At 40.4% G+C, this 22,978-nt stretch overlaps 1 protein-coding gene across 11 annotated transcripts in view; it reads right to left on the bottom strand.

The window, feature by feature from the left end:
• Window positions 1-17,895: 17,895 nt before the first annotated feature.
• Window positions 17,896-22,978, bottom strand: part of mbnl2 (muscleblind-like splicing regulator 2) — a 150,361-nt gene continuing 145,278 nt past the window's right edge. For 9 of the 11 annotated variants that reach the window (XM_069890604.1, XM_069890602.1, XM_069890605.1 and 6 more), the window contains one exon: window positions 17,896-21,697. In XM_069890604.1, coding sequence (XP_069746705.1) covers window positions 21,558-21,697 — 140 coding nt within the window. In that variant the 3' untranslated portion in view covers window positions 17,896-21,557. The remainder of the gene's footprint in view (window positions 21,698-22,978) is intronic. The other 2 variants (XM_069890603.1, XM_069890606.1) reach the window with 1 other exon arrangement.

Raw genomic sequence — 22,978 nt, 5'->3', positions numbered from 1 at the left:
CCTTTTTTTGCATATAAACCATTAGGCACTAATCCAACACCTCTTATTATTTATAAACTTTTAAAAGAACTTTAACGGGCACTTAAAGACAAAACAATAAATCAGAGTCAGGAGAGGTCTGTAAGGCACGTCTGTTCCCTACGCCATCTTGCCACGCCCCCCTGATGGTAATTTTTTAATATCTTTTTTTCCAATACTATTATTTCTTTTTCTAATTTATCTATATTTCTCATATAATCCTTTTTAATCTTTTTGAAGTAAAACATAATCTGTCCTCTCAAATATGCTTTTAATGTATCCCAAATAACAAATTTATCCTCCAATAAATGTAAATTAGTGTCACAAAATAATTTAATTATGCTGTCTTATAAAAGTACAGGTCTTCCCTTTTTAATAAGAAAGAATTTAATCTCCATCTATATACTGACTACTGTTTTTCAGTAAATTCCAGTTCCATCAATTATAGAGAATGACCAGACATTATTCTTGCTTTATAGTCAATATTCAAAACACTTGATTAATTTTGAACTGAACGAAAAAATAAATCAATTCTCGAGAATGAATAAAATCTATTAGAAAATAAAGAATAATCTCTATCCCTAGGATGTTTCTTCCTCTGCATATCCCCTAAGTTTAAGTCCTTCATTAAATATAGCATAGTTTTAGCTGCTTTAGATTTAACTTTTGTTCTTGAAGATCTATCTACTAAAGGATTCAAACAATAGTTAAAATCACTTCCTACTAAAATATTTCCGTGAGCATCCTGTATAAATCCTGTATAAATTTTTCATCATCTAAATTCAGGGCATAAATATTAAATAAAATCCACTCCTCAGAAAATATTTGGCAATTTTAACATTATATATCTACCTGCAGGATCCATAGCCACACTCTGAACCTTAATTGGTACATTTTTCTTAAATAAAATTGCTATTTCCCTGGCCTTAGAATTAAATGAAGAAAAAAAATCACTTGATCTACCCAATCTCTTCTCAATTTTAGATGTTCTTTTTTAGTTAAATGAGGTTCTTGTAAAAAAAACAATATCCATTCTAATTTCTTAATATAGGAGAATATAATTACTTCCTTTTTATTTCCCCAAAAATCCCATTAATATTAAAACATAATCTTAATTGCTTTATTAATTTCCCTTATTTTTAAAATCACTCCCATCCAGGAAGATTTCCCATAAAATAACTTGGTCCTGAGCATCACCATCTGTAATCAAAAATGTCAAAATAATTAAAATTAAATATAACAAATTTAGTTATTGAAAAGAAAAAAAAAAGAAAAACAAAATCCCCAGCCAATAAGTACTCTCCATTTTCAGATCGTAGCAGAACCATGAAAGCACATATAACTGACAGAAACCAACTTAACACTTCCCTTGACTCCGGAGGAATAAAATTTAATTTAATCAATCAAAACATCAATTCCATCTAACATAAGAATAGATAACATCCTATAACTTCTCCATCCATCAAAAGAAAATATATATATATATATATATATATATATATATGTATATATATATTACATTCATTGCAACAAATCTGTGCCTTCTGCTATTTGAGCTTAATTCTTCTGATAGAAAATTTAAATTATTTTCCAAAGTCAGTTTAATTTTAATTTGAAGTTCATCAATTTTAGTTTCAATCTTACTTATTTCTTTCTTAAAAGTCTTTTTATTTCCCCTCTGATCTGTTCCTCTTCTGAACTTGAAGTATTCTTCTGAAGCTTCTTCAACTGGATTTGTGTCTCCTTCATGCTCTGAAGTTGACACACCGGACTGTCCTTTTAAGAGACTTTGTAGTGACTATTCCGATAGAGCTACTGAATCAACACACATACACCAGATTAGTCAACCAAACATTTTATTTGAGTTTGCCATCCTTCCATGGGACGGGTTGCGGGGGTGATGTCACTAAGTGTTTGCTGCCAATCCGCGGGGCTGGTGTGTTTAAAGTAAACACGGTGGGAGCCCTGTGCCCTCTAGAAAGAGGAATAGCAACCCAGTGTGCCACTATTCAGTGCGCAGTACCACATGTACGCGGTCCATTGCCCAGGTGAGTGCATAGCGGACCAGCCCGCAGCTCCACACATCCACTGGCAAGCTGCACCAGTGATGGTTCATGATACAGCACTATGCACCTGCTCAGCCCGCTACAACTTTCAATTTTTTTTCTTAGCCTGCTTTTCTATTGCACAGCACATGTCCAACTTCTCACACATTCGTGAAGCACTTTTAATTTTTCCTCCGGCGCCATCTTGCTCAACCTGAAGAGGGCTCCAGAGTAAGGTCCCTCTCCTAAATCTTCAATGGCAGATCCAGAAGATACCTCAGTGGCCTGCTTCGACGCTAAGGTTGACCCAGTTTCATCTTCGCTTCCGGCTTCTTAGTAGGAGTTAGTTTAGAAGTTTTTTACTTTCTTCGGTGATATTTTAAAAATTTAGTTAGATCATTTATACTAACTTTAAGATGTTTTTTTTAAACTTTCTAAATAAGTACCTTTTTTTAGTAATCTCACGGTAATCGGGAGGTTGTGTGTCGTCTCTTATGGCATCATGTGATGTCCCTCTTTTTTAATTTTTTCTTTCTGTGTGTTTGTTTGTATACAAATAAATTACTACGTAATTGTCATTTTTATGTATGCTTATATGTCAAACTCAATTAAAATATTTAAAAAAAGAAAAGATAGGAGATTGTGGCTGAGCTCCTCTTAAAGCATCATATGAGATAGTGCAGAATTAGGCTATTCGGCATATTTAACCTGCCCACCATTCCATCATGGCCAATTTACTATCTTTTTCAAACCCATTCTCCTGCCTTCTCCCTATAATCCTTGATTCACCTCTTAATCAAGAACCTACCTACCTTTGTCTTTAATATACTTAATGACTTGTGTCATAGATGTAGACCATAGATTCCATAGATTCACCATCTCTGGGTAAAGAAATTCCTTGTCATCTCTGTTCTAAAGGGATGTTTTTTTTTTAAATTCTGAGGCTGTGCTCTCTGGGTCACAGTCCCTCATCACAGGAAACACCCTCTCCACAGGAAACACCCTCTCCACATCTACACTGTCCAGGCCTTTCAGTATTCAATGTTTCAATGAGATCCCCCCTCCCCTCCACTTTCTTCGTCTGAACTCCAGTGAATCCCAGAGCCATGAAACACTTCACATACAATAATCCTTTCATTCTGGGGATCATTCTCATGAAGCTTCTCTAGACCCTCCTTAAGGCCAACACATCCTTCCTTATATACGGAGCTCAAAACTATTCACAGTACTCCAAGTTCAGACTGATGAATGCCTTCTAAAGACTCAATATTACATCACTGGTTTAATATTCTAACATTTTCAAGGTGAATGCTAGCATTGCATTTGCTTTTCTTACCATCGACTATACATACAAGTTTATCTTTAGGGAATCTTACACAAGGACTTCCAAGTCCCTCTGCACCTCCAATTTCTGATGTTAGTTTAGAAAATAGTTTATTCCTTCCATCAAAGTGCATGATCACACATTTACACTATTCAATTAAATCCAATCAATCTAAAATTAGAAATTGCCATTTTCTTGCTCAATCTACTAATTTGTCTGAGTCCTCGAGCAGACTCAGGGCTTTCTCAACATTCTCTGCCCCTCCTCCTACCTTTGAACCCCCTGCAAATTTGACCTCAAAGCCATCAATTCCATCATCTAAATCAGTGGTTTTCAAATTCCCCCAAAACTCACATTTCACCTTAAGTATTCCCTATGCCATACATGCTCTGTGATTAGTAAGGAATTGCTTAAGGTGGTATGTGAATGGAAAGGAAAAGTTTGAAAACCACTGTTTTAATTGTACCTAAATGACTCATTATGTTCACGGTTTCATAACTCCAAAGGAAATGGGCCAATGACAATTTTTCTCAAGCAAAATATTTCATTAACAATTGGGTCTAGAGCAGTGGTTCTCAACCTTCCCTTCCCACTCACGTACCACCTTAAGCAATCCCTTACTAATCAGAGCACCGATGGCATAGGGACTACTTAAAGTGGAATGTGAGTTTAAGATTCAATTTATTGTCATCTAATAAAACAGTGTCATATTACATGAGATTGCTTCTGCCTGCTGTAAGGTAGACAGATTTGCCATCTGCAGAAATTGCCTGAAGAGCCTCGTACAATCAGAGAAAGAGAAGCAAAAGAGAGTTCCATCCCAGAATTACCGAATATCTGTAGATTCACTTCCAGCACTTCTACAGCCACACAGAGTCCAGTCCAAACCATTGGCAACTCGAGCTCCAGATCCGAACCTCCAACACAGTCAGGAAACCTTCAGTGCTTTTGGCACCTCCTTGCATCCCAGTTCTGATACCTGGTACCCCTTCAGCCAGTCTCCAGCAGTCCACAGCCTGGTGTAAGTCTCCCGACAATAGTCTCCAGTAGCCCACAGTCACCTCAAGTTGCCAGCAGCCCATGTGAGTCTTTCAGCCACAGAGCCCCCTCATTGGAACATCGCTGTGGTTACTGTCCCATGGGCTGTCTCCTCGGCTTCTCCTTCTCAGATGGGGGAAATGGTCTCCCTGTTTTCTGATCCCTGTGCCAGCCCTCCACTCCCCTGGAGTCTGCATCCCCTTGTGGCTGATGCCGATCATAGGCATAGACCCTGCAGTAGCGGAATTTTAAATAAAACTACCATTTGGCTCCTTTAACAGGCCATTCAAAGAATGTGTAGAGCTAACAGCAGTTGCCTGGGCGGTTGGATCCCACGGGAGTGCCGCATTTTTGAAGAAGTTTAGGGGGGCAGTTTGAACACCACTGATCAAAACCACTGACATATTGACATACCTTCACACTATATAAGGGACACAAACACTAGAGAAAGTACAAACTGAATTGATGGATGCAAAACCACTCGAGGGACCAGCAAGAACATTCATCTATTTTATATTAATGAAGGGTCTGAGGTTTGACCTAGGATTATAAATTGGGAGTATTAAAATGACCAAATTTAAAAAAAAAATACTTAGCTGTACAAATTCATTTTGTTGCTGCATTTTTTAATGAGGCAATTTGTTCCCAGGCTATAATTGGCTTGCATATAGTAGGAGAGGAGGTGTCAGAAGTATTTATTTATAAATGGAATTTTAAATTAATTGAAAGGAAAACAAATAACCCATTATTGAAATGTGTAATTTATATTTGGGATAAAATTAAACAATTTGAGGGATTAAAAGTGGGGTTGTCCTTAAAGACTCCTCTACATCAAAACAATTTAATACCCATGATTTTGGGTAATAGCATCTCGCTACCTGGTACAAACATGGCATCAGGTGCATTGAAGATTGTTATGATCAGCAGAGGCCAATTATGTCTTTTGAGGTTCTTAAATATAATTTACCCAACAACTCATTCTTCTGCTATCTCCAATTGTGATCTTTTTTGAGGGGTAAGTGGGAACGGTTACAGGCCCAGAGGATCCCAAAACCCAGCAGCAATAGAAATTCACCAAGATAAATGGTTACTTAAACAAAAGTTACTTTTAATTTTCTTTAAACATGAAAACAGGATCAAACTCCAACTTATTACTATTTAACTTAACTTGACCTAACTTAATCTCCTTCTAATTCTAAGTGCACCTGTAGGTAAAGTGTGTAGAGTTCTTTAATTCACAGTCCAATCTCACTTCTCACTCCTCCAAGTTCACCGATTGCAGGCAATTCTTATACTGTGCACAGATTTTAACATTTATGAAGATGTTTGGTGCTTGAAAGGTAAATGGTCACCGCTCAGTCAGGTTCTTGTTGGCTTTCAGAGAGAGATTTGTTGTTCCAGGACATCCACAACTGATGTACTTCCATCAGCCACTCCAGTGTCTTGCTGATGAAACTTTCCCCTTCTGGGTTTTCCAGATGATAACCTCTTTCTTTCAGGTCACCACAGAGTTCCTTTTTGTTTCCCTTATTTCAAGTGAAATATTATGCAGACAGACCTCTCCTCTTGTATGGACCACAAGGGCTTTGACCAGGCTGAACTAAGAACTCACAACCAGTCTTTAAAATGGGGATTTTCAAACAAGCTTGCCAGCTTGTCCTGTTCCAGCTTCTCCTGCTAAACCTTAGAACTGAATATTCTCTCTCTCTCTCTCTCTCTCAGAGAAAACCACATGACCCTCTTAGAACAGCAAACTGCATTCAGACTGCGGCACTGGATCCAATCTTCAGAGTCTGTTCATCTGTTGCTTTCCAAAACAATAATCCATTATTTCACAGCATGTCCAATTAACACCTGCTTATGAAGTCCTTATAGGCATTCTTCAAAGTTTTTGCAAAGGCACTTGGAGCCTGCATTCTCTAGCTTGAGCAGAGTTCTGGCATTTTAAATGAGATCTGTTTTGAAGGGTTTGTATCTGTGTGTGACCCAATTAAAAACCCCACACAATTTATCTCTTTTAAAACATATCTATATACAAAATTTAAAAAAAACCATAATCTGTTACAGGACCATTAATGGTCCTACCAATCTGCTCAGACATGGAAATTCTAATTTGAAAGGGGAATGCAACCAAATTTATCTCTAATATATATGCTCTGATCCAAGATCAAAGCTTTAAATTCAAGATTCATGATTCAATTTATTATAATTGTGTAGCAGCGCACATCGATACGCAGGCAAACCGGACCCGAGTGACACGAACGCGATAGCAGAGCAGCCGCATTAAGATGGTGCTGTCAGGTTTTGGGAGTGCATTGTGGCCTCGGCCACAGCATACGCTTTCGGCAGCGTGATGACGTTAATGCTGACGCGGGGCAGGGCTTGCACCTGCCCTTAAAGACGGGCGCGGACATTCGAATAAAGTCAGTTGGAACTGAAACTCAGACCGACCTGTGGTTTGCTTTCAATTGCAGTAGCTATCGCTACATTGGTGACCGCAACGAGTCCAGATGTTTCTGGCCTCTTAATTATGGACACGGCAGCAGTGAATGCAGTTGCTGTAAAAATGCTCCCCTTCTGGACGCTTCGCTAGCACACATGGTTCGGGCAAGCGGATGAGCAGTTTCACCTCAGGCAGATAACTCAGACTTAATGATATTTTACCATGCTCTCAGTGCCTTCGACCAGGAAACGGCCGCCAGAGTGGATGACCTGATCCACGATCCACCCGAGGAGGGTAAATACCCTGCGCTCAAACACTTCTCCTCAGCACGGTCGGCTTGTCCAGATGCCAGGGTGCCGCCAGGCTCATGCACCCAGATAGCTTAGGAGATAGGTCCGCATCCACCCTTATGGATGAGATGCTCGCCCTAGCAGAAGGACACAGACCACGCCTTATGTTTGAACAGGCATTCCTAGAGCAGGTGCCGAACGATATCCAAACTTCTCTGACCCACGCAAGGTCGCGGCCCGAGCAGACGTCCTATGGCACACAAAGCAGGAAAGCAAGGCTGCCATGAGTCAGGTGACGCTCCCCGGTCCCAGCCAACCACAAACGCGCCCCAAGAGTAAGACAGAGAGTCTGAACGATTCCTGGTATTTCTACCACCAGCGCTGGGGAACCCAGGCATGTAAGTGCAGACAACCCTGCTCTTTCCAGGGAAACAACCAGGCCAACCACCGTTAATGGCTGGCCACACCAACAGCTTCCTCCATTTGATCAACAAGGCAAGTGGCCAGCGATTTCTGGTTGACACTGGCACCAAGTTGAGCATCCTCCCACTGACTGCCCTGGAAACCTGCACCCGAACACGAGGCCTCACACTATGGGCAGCCAATAGCACCAAATGTTTCTGCACACGTAACGTGCAGATCCAACCTGGTAGAGAAAAGTTCAGTTGGAGATTCACCCTGGCCTCAGTGGGCACAGCGATCCTCGGGGCCAACTTTATCTGAGCGCACAGCTTACTGGTCGACCTCAAAGGCAAGTGCCTGGTACACGCCTACACAGTCCAGACAATCTGCCTCGAGGTCACCAGCACTTGCGACATGGGCATAGCCGCAGTCAGCGCCCCCAAGGATGAATATGCCCACATTCTCGACGAATTCCCAATGATCTTATAGTCACAGTTCACCTCTGCCATGCTCCGGCACAGCGCGCTGCACCACATCCCAACCCAGGGCCCCCCACTTCACGCCAAAGCCAGAAGGCTCCCCCTGACAAACTGCAGTTGGCCAAAGAGATCTCCTGGATGCAAGAGTTGGGGATTGTCCGCAGATCAGACAGCCCATGGGCATCTCTGCTCCACATGGTCCCCAAAACCTCAGGCGGCTGGCACCCATGTGGAGATTACCACCACCTGAATGATGCAACTACACCAGACCGTTACCCCATCCCCCACATCCAGGACTTCAGCATCAACCTACATGGCGCAAGGGTTTTTTTAAAGGTCAACCTCATACGGGGCTACCATCAGATCCCAGTACACCCCGATGACATCGGCAAGACAGCCATCATCACCCCATTCGCCTGTTTGAATTCCTGCAAATGCCCTTTGGCCTCAAGAATGCAACACAAACATTCCAGCGCCTCATGGACGCAGTGGGCAAGGATCTGGACTTTGTGTTCATATATCTCGATGACATCTTCATCGCAAGCCGAGATCACAATGAGCACAAGGCCAACCTCCGCACAGTTTGCTCGCCTGGCAGAATTCGGCCTGACAGTCAACGTGGCCAAATGCCAGTTCGGCAGGGAATCCTTGCAATTCTTGGACCACACCATCACGGCAGACGGAGCCGCCCCATCAGCAGAGGTTGGACCAATCCACCAGATCGCTTGACCCAACATCCTCAAAGGCCTGCAGGAATTCACAGGGATGGTTAACTTTTATAATCAATTCATCCCAGGGGCAGCCCGCATCATGCGACCGTTGTTTGTGATGATCGCCATCAAAAACAAGACCCTGGGGTGGACGAAGGAGGCCTAAGCAGCTTTCATTGCTACAAAGGACACCCTGGCGAGCACCACCCTACTGGCCCACCCACGGTCCGATGCCCACCCCGCTCTCTCCATGGATGCATCAGCCACGGCCATTGGAGGTGTACTGGAGCAATCGGTGGAAGGTCAGTGGAGACCCCTGGTGTTCTTCATCTGGCACCTACGCCCTCCTGAACTCAAATACAGCACCTTTGACAGGGATCTCCTAGCCCTTTACCTGGTGATCAGACACTTCTGGTACTTCATAGACAGCAGACCATTCATAGACCACAAGCCCCTAACCCAAGCCCTTGCCATGGCTAAGGACCCCTGGTCAGCATGCCAACAAAGACATCTGTCCTACATCTCCAAGTTCACTATGGACATCTGGCACTTAGCTGACAAGGACAATGTTGTGGCAGACGCACTCTTGTGACCCACTATCCACACGTTAGCCCCTGGCCTTGACTACGCTCAACTATCACAGGCGCAAAAGGGGGCTAGTGAGATGCAAGCATTCTGCACCACCATCACTGACCTCCGCCTCGAGGACCTCAAGCTGCCAGACAGTTCCGACACGCTGCTTTGCGACATCTCCACTGGTACACCATGCCCGGTAGTGCCACAATAGTGGAGGCAGCAAGCCTTCAAAATAGTCCATGACCTGGTGCACCCGTCTATCAACGCCTCAGTGCACATGGTAGCGGAGCGATTAATGTGGCACGGCCTCAAGAAGCAGGTTGCTCAGATGGTGCACAACTGCACCCAATGCCAGACCTCCAAAGTCCACCACCACATCATTTTGACCCCCCAGTGAAGCATTTTGAGCACATCCACATAGACATTGTGAATCCCCTGCCAGTGTCCAGGGATGCTCGTTACCTGCTTATAGTGGTCGATCGCATGACAAGGTGGCCGGAAGCCATCTCCCTCAAAAACACTTACGTCGAGTCCTGCGCCAAGGCGCTTCTCGCATATTGGATCACAAGGTTCGGAGTTCCAGCACACATGAGCTGCGACAGGGGCGCCCAGTTTAATCTGCCCTCTGGACACAACTCATGACCCTCCTAGGAATAAAGCTGCATCATACCACCGCCTACCAATCTCAGGCCAACGGGCTCGTGGAGCACTTGCACTGCCACCTCAAATTGGCCCTTATGGCATGGCTGGATGGTCCAAACTGGATAGACGAGCTCCCCTGTGTCCTGTTGGGTATCAGGATGGCCCCCAAGGAAGATCTGCAAACATCTTCTGCAGAAATTGTTTACGGCACACCCCTTTCCCTGCCCGGTGAGTTCCTCTACCTGGACACAGACATTACTAATGGACGCAGGACAAGTTGCTGTGTTGGCAGCACCCCCCACCCCCCCCAACTATGTCACCAGCCAGCTTATTACCCTGACTTAGCCACTATGGACTTGTTCGACAAGGCCTACACCCAGCCCCGCTCCAATAGCCCTTCAAAGGCCCCTACAAACTCCTGAAACGAGCAGGCAAGACATTGGGGGCAGAGAACTCTTTATGGTGGACAGGTTGAAAGTGGCAGACTTAGACCCTAGCCAACCAGTGGTTACGGCTCAGCCCAAAAGACAGGGATGGCCACCCAAAACGGCAAGACACTTAAACCGTTTCGGGGAGGGGGAGTTGTGTGGCAGCGTACATCAATACGCAGGTGACCCGGTTCCGCATGTCACGGCCGTGATAGTGGAGTAGCCACGTTAAAATGGTGCTGTCGGGTTTTGGGAGTGCAACATGGCCTTGGCCACAGCACACGCTTTTTGGCAGCTTGATGTCATCAATGCCGACATGGGGCGGGGCTTGCATCTGCCCCTAATGGGGCACGCAGATATTTGAATAAAGTAAGTTGGAACTGAAACTCACACCGACCTGTGGTTTTTTTTTCAATCGCAATAGCTATCGCTACAATAGTAATAAAACAGTGTTGTATTCCATAAAATTTCTTTTTGTCTGCTGCAAGGCAGATAAATTTGCCTCTGGCAGGAATTGCCTAAGCACTTCTTACAGTTCTTACAGAGAGAAGCAAATGTGAGTCCCCCCAGAGTCACCGAGTGTCAGTAGATTCGCTTCCAGTGCTTCCACAGCCCCCGCAGCCACACGGAGTCCAGATCTGACCCTCCGACACAGTCAGGAACCCTGAGGCGGCCTTGGCACCCCCTCGCATCCTGGTTTTGATATTTGGTATTCCCCCCCAACCCCCAGCCAGTTTGAGCCAGACTCCAGCAGCCCACAGCTTCTGTGGGTTCCTGGCCTCAAGTTGCCAGCAGCCCCCTGCATGCACTGGTCCCTCAGAAGCAGGTCCCCCTCACTGGTCTGCTGCTGTGGTCATCATCCCCTTGGGGCATCTCCTCCACTTCTCCCCCTCAGACTGGGAGTGATCTTCCTGTCCTCTGGTGCCCTCCGCTTCACCAGCATCTGCAGCCCCTTGTGGCAGCTGCTGCTTAATAGACACCCCCATCTTGGACGCAGACTGGCAGTGGTGGGATTTAAAATAAAACCTCCCGGAGACTCCCTCAAGAGGCCGCTGTTCATGTTCGGAGCTGACAGCAGTTGACTGGGCAGCTGGAACCCATGGGAGCACTGCATTTCCACTCCCTGCAGGTTAGTATCAGTGGCCACACTGCTGCTACAGCAGCTGCAGCAAAATCTAGACCATGTGAATCGAGGGAGAGATGGGAATCGGATTTGGGGATTGTAATCGATCCACATGCTCATCAAATCTATGTGTCGATTGTAAAACTACCCTAATTAATTCTGGATATAGACTAATTAATTTCACACCTCAAAAGATACATAAACCAGAATTTTCTGATAGGTGTTTTAGGTGTGGTATAGATGTTGGTACCTTTTTACATTCCACCTGGTTATGCACAAAATTTAAGACAGTTTTGGATAGAATTGGGAGAAGTTGTTGACAAACATTGTGGGGGTTGTTACGACCCCAAAACTTTGTAGCAATAGATATTCACCAAGAGAAATGATTACTTAAATAAAACTGGCTTTTATTTATCTTTAAACATGGAAACAGGATCACACTTTAACTTATCTCTATTAACTTAACTAACCTAATTCTAATTCGAAGCGCATGTGTATGTAATGTATGTGTAAGTTTAGAAAAGTTCTTTGATTCACAGTCCAATCTGACTTCTCATTCCTCCAAGTTTACTGGTTGCAGGGAATTCTTCGACTGTGCACAGAATTTAACATTTATGAAGCTCACCAGGCTTTGGTGCTTGAAAGGTAAATGGTTACCAATCAGGAAGATTCTAGTTGGTTTTCAGGGAGGGATTTGTTGTTCCTGGACACCTTTTAATCAGCCATGTCAGTGTCTTGGCGAAGACACTTTCCCCTTCTGGGTTTTCCAGATGATAACCTCTTTCTTTCAGGTCACCACAGAGTTCCTTTTTGTTTCCCTTATTTCAAGTGAAACATTAAGCAGCCGGTCCTCTCCTCTTGCATGAACCACAAGGGCTTTGACCAGGCTGAACTAAGCACTCACAACCCATCTTCCAAATGGGGTTTTTCCACAAGCTTTCCAGCTTGTCCTGTTCCAGAACCCAGCTGCTGCTGCTGATTGTAGCACTGTAGAATTGATCTCTCTCTCTCTCAGAGAGAAAAAAACTGTTTTACTCTCTCTACTGGCAAAAACTACATGACCCTCTTAGATCAGCAAGTTGCACTCCCAGACTGCATGAGGCACGAACTACTCCTCCAATCTCTTTCATCTGTTGTCTTTCAAAACAATTCATTAGTGAAGTCTCTTGGGCACTCCCGAATGATTTTGCAAAGGCCCCAGGAGCTGCCCTGTCTGGCTTGAACAGAGCTCCAGTATTTTAAATGGGATTTGTTTTAAAGTGTTTGTATGTGACCTACACTAAAAAACCTGCCCAATTCATCTCCCAAAAACATATCTATATACAATACAACCACAACATAATATGTTACGTGGTGAACTTCTCTCTAGATCCGGAATTGTTTCTTCTGGAAAATTTGACAGTTATAAATTTTAAATTCTTCAGAAGTAAATTTAAATGTATTAAAATTGCAATGTCAATAGCTAGGAAATGTATAGAGGTAACATGGAAATCCAATTCCCTACTTCACATCGATCCTTTGAACATGGAAGGGCAAAGTTGTATTCCCCTTGAGAAGATTACTTACAGTCTTAGGAATAGATATAGTATGTTCATCGAAATTTGGCAACCTTATTTAGATTTCTTAAATGCCCAGACTCTATAATGTTTTTGGATATTTGTCAATTAGTTTACTCATTAGAAATGAAATACCATTATAATTATGTGACTCAGAGATGTTGAACCTTGCTCCTGTTCATATTTATTTTCTATCTTCTCTTTTTATTTCCCTCTATTCCTTGCTGTCTGTCTCTTTTCTTTCAAATCTGGGGAGGGAGTGCTGGGAGAAGAGGGAATCTCCTCTCCTTTTAATTTTTTTGTACCTATGAATGTTTTTCTCTGATTTTATATTCAATGTATTATTGTTATTAAATTAATTGAATGCCATATTCTGTATTTTCTTAAAACTGAAATAAAATATTCAAAAAAAGAGTATGAGGTTTTTTTTGTTAATTGTCCCATCAAAATACCTCCATTCATGTGATTGGAGTCACAAGACTACAGAAACAGGTCCTTGAGCCCAATATGTCCATTCTGCCCAAGTCACCCAACTTAGCTAGTCCTATTTGCCCACTTTTGGACTGTATCCCTCAAAACCTTTTCTATCCATGTTACTGTCTTAATGTACAGGTATTTAAAATGTATTGCACCTGTTTCCAACATTTCCTTCAGCAACTCGTTCTACATATTCAGTCCATGCACTAAAATGATACCTGACCCTAACCCCTCTCTCCTTTATATCTTTCCCCTCACCTTAGATCAATACCCACCCTCGTAACTCCCAATAGCAGAGCATGTTCTCAGTTATGGGGCTAGATTTTTGTGTTTAATTCTCTAGTCAAATTCAAACTCAAAACATTCTGATTTAGAGTAAAGCTGGCATGTCAACTGCATTAATATTTGTATCCAGTGCAAATTCCATGGGTTTTATTTTTTTCTATACCCTTCACTATTTGACTGCTGTTATACCTATTACATGTTTCCATTTCCAATCCATTTTCATTTGTGTGGGTCTGTCACTTTAAGAGAACAGATTTAACAAACTCTGCAGGCTTTTGACTGACTGCAGGCTGAAGAGAGCATGTTCCTAAATTGGATACATTTGAAGAGAAACTAAAACCCAGGTGGAGAGATCATGTGACTAACAGATTTAGATTGAGTACACCGTTTTGTTCAGGGGCCATTTTAAGTAGACAACACAGGAGCAAACAGCTCTTGGAAGAAATACTGTGCTGGATTGGCCTCGTGTGTAATTATAGACAATCTGTCTGATTTCCTCATACCGGTGATAAAGAAATGAGAATACTGCTCTGTGACCAAAAGAGCGAAGGTCACTTTTGTTCAGCTGACCTACAGAAATGGTTCTGAAGACAGAAGAAATACTGCACTTGGATAATGACCAGAGTGAGGCTCACGAGTTCAGCTGACCCACAGAAAGGGCTCTGGAAGCTTTGTGAGCATTACTTGCTTCGTGTCCCCTATGCCAAAGAAGAGGGGAGTTTGGATTGTCACATCCAAAAAGGACATTTCACTAGAAGCATCTCAACAAGGGTCTCATGAGTTAAGAACATTCTATAAACTACCCCCCCCCCCGACCAATCTCTGTCATCCACCATGAATCACTAATTACATCTAAAGCCTGTGTGTCTCATCTATCTAAGGCCTGTGTTACATCAATTTCAAGCCTATGTGTTAACACTGAGTTTCCAAATTTGAACTTTGAACTGCATTCCAAGAATTGTGCCTTGAGCCGAAGTGGCTTGGCGTATTCTATACATGTGCCAGTATATCTGTGCATAGCTGGAGGTAACTTTAGATAAGTTAGTAAAATTAGATAAAGTGTTATATTATTGTTTATTATTAATTAAAAATATTATTTTAAATATAACACTATTTGGGATAATTTCTATTGCTGCTGTCTGGCACATAACATACCACTCCCCATGATGCTGTCTTATTTGTTTATTTATTATTGGACTACCTGCTGTCGCAGTTGGATTGCCTGGACAAAATCTTTTATTGTATTTCAGTGCACATTACAAAACAAATTCAATTATTAATCTATCGTTACAATAAAGTGCCATGTGACTAAATTCTTCCTGCTTAAAACATCACACGATCAAACCTGGAAGAAAATTTTACATCTCTTGGTGCCCCAATATATTCTGGAACAAAGCTTCACTCAATAATACCATTGGATACCACAAGAGGGCACAATTCTGGTTACTGGAAACATCACTGAAAGCCCCTGAAGAACTTGCAAATGTTTTCACACATGTGAATTATCCCACTCAAATCTATTCTTTCCTTTCACTTTGATGCAGGATAACCATCTCAATTGACACAAGTACCTAAAAAATATTAGAAATTCACTGGTAGATAACAGGATTTGTGGATATGAAATTCTATTTTCCAAAGTCTGTAATTGTGATATTAACGCAAGTTAGATTGAAGGGGGATAAAAGATTAGCTGATGGTTTTGCTTCAGTTCACTTTGGATTTGGAAATCTACTGAATTTATAAATGAAATAAGGTGGGAGGAAAGGGTAATGAAGTATTTTCTGCTGGACACTTGCTAGTTCAGTGGTTTTCAAACTTTTTCTTTCCACCCACATACCACCTTAAGCAATCCCTTACTAATCACAGAGCACCTATAGTATAGGGATTACTTAAAGTGGTATGTGAGTGGAAAGAAAAAAGGTTAAGAACCACTGTCTTAATTTGCTATTTGGCAGCTGAAAAACTGCATCTTTCATGTTCCACATATTTTATTCCCTTGAACTGTATCAGGTCATTCATGTTCTTTTCTCCCATCAGTTATATACAGATTATTTTCTCGTAGAATACAGGAATTACAAATGAAAGTCATTTCTTCGACCTGCAACAACTGAAGCTTGGTTTGCAAACTAGACTTATTTGTTATGAATTCCTCTTGCACAATGATGACATAGGTGTGAATTGTTATCTGGTCGGCCACATCCATTTCCAATAGTGATCCCTGCAAGGGCGCATAGCACCTGGGCTCTTTTTTAAAATTCATTTGTTGAGTTGATGCCAGTCAATTTGGTCAGTGAGTGCTCAGCTGGAAGCTCAGGTATTGAATGTGTGCACAGAGAACCATGAAGCCATGTCCAGATTTATACTGGCCATTGCAATATGACCCATCTTACTCAGCTTTATTTTTCTTTGACTCTTTGCAGACTTGAATAGAGAAATAAATCCCACAAACCTAAACTTAAGGTCTTCAACTCACGTTGGCAACAAAATTCCCATTCACAATCTAGTTTCTTAAGTTAGCTTCTGAGAGCACCAATTCATCAGGTATAATGCACAAATGCTGCAGGAACTCAGTGGGTCAGGCAGCGTCCATGGAAGGCAGAACATAATCAACAACCTTTCACCAGGAAGAGGGAAAAAATGGGCAGATGACTGAATAAAAAGGGAGGGGGAAGGGAGAGGAGCACAGGTTGGCTGATGCTAAGTGAATACACGTGGGGGGAGGGTGGAAAGAAATGGGAAAAAAAACCTAGTATAGTAGTTCTCAACCTTTTCTTCCCCACACTCACATATCACCTGAAGTAATCCCTTAGTAACCACAGAGAAACTATGGCATAGGATGTCATAGGTGCTCTGCGGTTTGTAAGGGATTACTTAAGGTGGTATATGAGTGGTGAAAAAGGTTGAGAACCACTGAGCTAGGAGGTGAAAGTAGGAAGAAGTTTGACAGAAGGAAGGGAAGTTAGAGGAAGTAAGGTGTGGGCGGGGGCAGGTAGAAGGAGCAGGGAGAGGAAAGGTGGCAGAGATAGAGAGAAGTGAGGATGGGCTGTTGGAGAAAACATGGGGAGGTTACCAGAAATTGAAGGTCGATGCTGATGCAGTCTAGAAGAAGACTGCCAAAATGGTAAACAAGGTGCTATTACTCCAATTTGTCTGGTCCCAACTTGGCAGTACAGTAGGCCATGGATAGACATTGCAGTATGAGATTGGAAAGGCTGTTGTGGCAAAGGTGCTCAGTGAAATGATCCCCCTAGCAACCAAAGGCATATGGAATTGACAATAACCTCTGATATGGAATGCTTTTAAACTCCAGTCAAAGCAAGAGACAAATAATAAAGAAAAAGCTGTAGCTTTTTTAGAATTTGAGTCCCATCTTGTGTTTCTTATGTCAGTTTGCATTCACTTTCTATCCCCCTAGTCATTTAATCTCATTAGACTTTCACCCAATCTCTAGCTGCTTAAATAAAAATCAAATCTCTAACTTAAAGAAATTGCTGGAGGAACTCAGTGGGTCAGGGGGCATCTGAGAGTGAAAGAGATGACATTTTGAGTTGAGGCCCTGCAGGGGACTCAATGAGACTTGAAACATTTCCTGTCTATTTCTGCCACTGATGCTACTCAACCAACTAACTTTCTTCAACAGATTGATTTTTATTGCTCCAGATTCCAGCATCTGCAATTTCTTGTGCTTCCAAATCTGACAACCCAATTCTGGTCAGTATTGAAACAAAAAACCCCTTTGCTCTCTCTCCCAGCACCCTCCACCACCCTTCCCATTCTCCATGATTTAAAATATGCATTTTCTCACTTTTTCAGTTCTGATGAAAGGTTATTGACTCAAAATGTTAAATTGTGTTTTTCTCTCTCCAGAGATACTGTCTAGCATACAGTAACTCTTACAACTGTCTGTATTTACTCCCAATTTCCAACATCTGCTATTTTTTGTTTGCTTTGTAATTTCTGACACTTTGAGCATTTCATGAATTACAGGTCTTAAATCATATATCATTCTTCCATATGTGTGCGAATGGAAAAATCAACACTCCAGAAATAATACAACACTTTTTTTTCCCAAATATTTCTTTATTTTCCCCTCAATGTTCATAAACAAATAGTTGTATTTTAGGAAATAAAACAGTGAATCATTCAACATAACTAAACCATAAACAGTATATAATCTGGCAGTAATACAGAAAAAGGTTGGTACTGTATACCTGGGAGGTGGAGGCTCTGTGTACAGGCAAATTGTTTCATTGCAGTGATATATTATTAAGCCTTTTGACAGGAACCATGAACTGCAGTGTTAGCGTATGTCTTTGCATGTGTGTGAACATGTTCATATATTGGTGGGGGGGGGGTGGAGGGGGGAGAGAGAGAGAGAGAGAGAGAGAGAGAGAGAGAGAGAAAGAGAGAGAGAGAGAAGAGAAGAGAAGAGAGAGAGAGAGAGAGAGAGAGACACTATTCCATTCTTCAACTACCATAGCTGGTAAACTTATTTGGCCACTGTTACAACTTTTTAACTGACTTTGTATAATATTGAATTGAACACCTACCAGCAATTGTCTGCCAAGTAATTTTTTTTTACACTTAAGAGTAATTTCTTAACCAGAAAATTGTATAGGAAATCACCAGGTTGGTAACTGTAAACTCATGGCTCTTAATGAAATTCTTGAGATTACTACCTAGTAACATTGTAAATAAGGTATAGCGAATCAACTGTTTCCCACTGGGCTGAAAATGTTGTATCTTAAGGAGGGATGTTGATTCTGTCAGACTTGTATGATATGTTTGAATATTTTATCTTTTATTGTTGCTCAAAGCTACAAGCGTGAGACTAACTACGGTTAGTACTCCCCAATCGAGGCATGAATGTTCATTTCTAAATAAAAATTGCAGCATTCAATTTTATATATAGTTTTAAAAAATAGTTTGTGTTAACTGCCTAGAATTCCAACAAGAAATATATTATATTTCAGTAAACAGTCACAATTCATGTAAAACTGCCTCTCATGACAATGTTTTGAACGGAAGATTTAGTTTCTATTTAAAAACCTCCGCTGCTTGTTTTACAATACAAAGACAGTTTTATTACATCCTTACTATGTACATAAGTGCAACCAGATATGTTATACATATCTGTATATCACCAGGATCTGATATTTCAGCTGGATGTCAACTCTGAGATAGTCATAACACTTCTGAAAACAACAAACCCTTCGATGAACACAAAATAATGTATTCTTTGGGTGCAAATTTCAAAAATATTCAAACAGTATCAATTTTATACCATCTGACAGTACACAGATGGCAATATCTGCAGGTCAAACGGTTCACTCTATCACTTGGAAAAACTGAATTATAAAGACAAGTTGTCTATCCTTAAAGCTTAAAAAAAATACACAGATTTACACAAGTACACATGTATCCTGCCATTACTGTGACAATTATTTCATGTTAAACCTAAGTGTGTTAAGATACTAGTGAGGCAATATATTTTGTTACGAGTTTGAGTCTGAGGCCTTAATTTTCTAAGTGTGCTGGGTAAGTGCTGTGGCCACAGGTTATGCCATCTTATTATCGTGCAGTAAGCTTTTAAGCTAGGTGCACCATTTCATAACAGAAAATATTGCAATCATGTCTGAAATCTGAAGAAAACTGCCCACCTACACAAAAACAGAAAAAAAAGTATGATGGATATTGAGAATAAATGTGTTTTTAAAAAGATAATAGTTATAATTATTGAACGAAGACAACTGGCAACCTGCACTGGACTTTTGAAAGTCTCACTGTAATATAGTTTCCTATTTGTTAATGGTATGCTTTACCATGTAAGATGCAGACCTAGTTGACATGTAATGAACTGAGCTCCACATGAATAATATATGAGCAGGATTTTTAAAAAAAGTTACTACTACAATTAATCTTCAATAAAACGTTCAAGAAAACAAAATCATTATACATTTTCTTTAGTATCAATTCTACTATAAAACCATTAACATTTCATATCATAAAACCAATCTTGTAAAAAGGTAAACCTATTATGCAAATGGAAAATATACTTTGAACACAATAAAGATCCTGATCAAACTATTATCTAACTTCTAATCATTATAATGGATGGATTTGTCTATGATTTTCTAAGACTTTAAAAAGTATTCTTTAAATATAAACTATAATTAAAAAAATTGCCAAGTTATAGGTTTTTGTGTTTGCCCTGTTCTGATGAGTTTGTATATTTACTGATTAATTCTCCAATATAAAATCATATGGTAGAATTTAAGGTTATATTACGGTACTGAGCCAGCCTTCTTGTTTGTATACATTCTTGTTTAATTTTTGTTAGAAATTAGAACATAATTTTGTTGAATAGTTTTATAATCAAAACCTCTTTTAACCCTCATATTAGAGTCCACAATCACATTATGACTTGCAGAATGAAGGTAATAAATTTGGTAAAATTTATAGTTTTAGTATTTAATTTGGTTCTAAAAAACAAACAATCACCAGCCCCCATTCTTGCCCTGTTGCTAATAACATATTAGTGAATGATTAGGGTGCATTTGGGAAGAACCTTTTCTTAGAAAAAGAATAATTATTTTTTAAAAAAAATAATTTTTCTCATCATATATTCCAACTATATATTTGTCAAATCGCGCCAGCTAATTCTTTCTCCTTTACTAACATGAGAAAACAAAATGCAATTTTGGTAAAACTTACATCTTGCACATATTGGTGAATAATTGCCCCACCCTCTTTATTTTAGGCACTGTTACGTAGATTGTAAATGACTTTATAATACGGTGCACTTTTGGAGTTGGAAGAATCTTTGGTAATGCAGAAAATGTGGTGGGCAAAATTATTATTGTTGCAGTGAAACTGACCTACTCTATGTTTCCACAAACTATCAAGTGCTTTTACAGTCAGTCACGCCGCCTGAAATTCCACTGGGCAATCGCTACAAACAAATGCAGAATTGGCAGTGGGAACTTCAACTTTTGACACAATTCATCAAACTTTTAAACAAGCTGCCTCAGTAAATTAAACCAACCTCTTAACTTCAGTGTAGGACCTATATATCTGAAAATGACTGCATTGCACTGGAAAGACCCCCTTTCATATTCTGCTCGTATCACCTAAACAAGGTATTAAGAGCATCAGTAATCAATATACAGTAAACTTTGGCAAGTCATTATGTGCATTATTTCAGGTCAATATCAATAAGAACTTGAGAGTTACTAAACTTCCCATCTACTTACAATTTAGCTTTTTAAAAACAAAAAAAATGATCATGAAAGATCAAATTCTTTTTGTTTTCTCCATGATTAATTAGGTTTTAAAGCCAATTTTATTTTGCCCTGTAACCCTAATGAGCCTTTTTTTTAAAGGTACTTGTACTATGTCTATAAATATCCATGGGGATTCTTCCAACTCAGCAGGTGCTGTTTTTGTATACCATGATATCAGACAACAAATTATTTTAACAATATAACCACATCACACTCTTTACAGAATGTAATGGCATAACATCTCCACAAGATGAGACATCAGAAAGTAGAATACCATTGTCTAGATTGTAATATTTATCTTAAGTGCTAGAGTTATTTACAGGATATATGAATATTAAATATGTGCCTGAAATCATCTATATCCCTTAAATTTGATAATGTATTTCCCATCAAGATCTTGTATTGTTGCTTAATCTAAATAAACGCATCTTAATTTATTTAGCATGCTGGCTGTGGTAAGCCCAATATGGATGCAGGTGGGGAGTGAAGAGGATAGTATTTACAGTAAGCTTGTTCGTGAGTTTCCATAGAGATGTCCTGGGAATTCAACAGCTTCGGGTTCACTATTTCAGCATGATCTGTTAGGGATATAGAAAAAGGGATTTAGCAACACTTAAGGTAATGCAGATGTAGGACAGGATCTACAATAGTTGGAACCTTACAAATCCCTCATTAATTGGCATGACTGACCGCTTCAAACAAAACATGCAAGTTGCTATGGAGATTGCACATGCATAAAAATATGCACTGATCATTATCCACTCAGAAATTTGGAAAATATATTAATTTTACGCAAAACTTAAACTGAACATTAATTCAAATGCCAGTAATTCAAAAGCTTAACTAAGGAATGAACAATCTTCATGGGTCTAAACGTGAAGATGGATTCTGTTGAACTTTTGGGTTTGCCATTACAGCACTTGAATGAGTAAACAAATAGTTTTTTCATTCCTTACCAGTATTTTAACAAACTCCCATTCAAACCTCAGTTGCAATGCAGACACAAAGATGATTGCATAAAGTTTTGACCAGCCATTTTTGTCTAACAGGTGCAGAAAACCATCGAAATGATCAAAGATGAATGAGAAATCAACAAGAGCTGATATTCTGTTTGCTTGATTAATTTAAATATTTTCTCATGACCCACATCAGAACAGCAGACTTTAAGTGGATAAGAGACAAGAAGTTTCAAATGTACAATGAAGTATTGCTGAAACATGACCATCGGCAATCATGCAGTTTCATTGAAGGGAAATGGTCAAGACTGATTAATGATCAAATTACCCAACTTGTCAAAGGAGCTAAGTTTTCAACTTAGAGCATCAAGGGTGCCAGTTTAGCTGAGACACTGCCCACTGTAGTACTGGAAATGAGCCAGGTTTGGTTTGTTAAACTGGAGGTGGAAGTATGGGGGAAAATCTCACCTCAGTTTGAATGCTAGACTATGCAAGCAGACTTACCTCCTTTCATAGGGATATAAAATAACCAGAAAACACAAGCTCAACTTTTAGATGAAGTTCTGAGACCTAATCATGAAATAACACCAGGGACAAAAGGGTTATATTTTGAAAACAAGCGACATGGAGAGCTTTTATTCCCTTGCCACAATAAAAACTCAAAGGTGATCTGTCAAAGAATATGGATGTTTCTCTCTAATAATCCTTACTTTCTTTAGTGAATGGGATCCAGGACCAACTCCCACAAAGTGAAAAACTAGTTCAATTTTCTCTCACTGCACCCCAGTTGTTGTATTTAGGGATAACTTAAAGAATGGGATTGAGATACTTCTGTTAGGGAAGGACATCAAGAGGTGGATAAATGGAATTAAAATAAAGCGATCCATGATCTTTATTGGCAGC

This window comes from Narcine bancroftii, chromosome 7 (assembly GCF_036971445.1).
Source record: "Narcine bancroftii isolate sNarBan1 chromosome 7, sNarBan1.hap1, whole genome shotgun sequence".
NCBI lineage: Eukaryota > Metazoa > Chordata > Chondrichthyes > Torpediniformes > Narcinidae > Narcine > Narcine bancroftii.
Note: the sequence above shows the minus strand (reverse complement) of the source record. Positions and strands in the feature narration are given on the sequence as shown.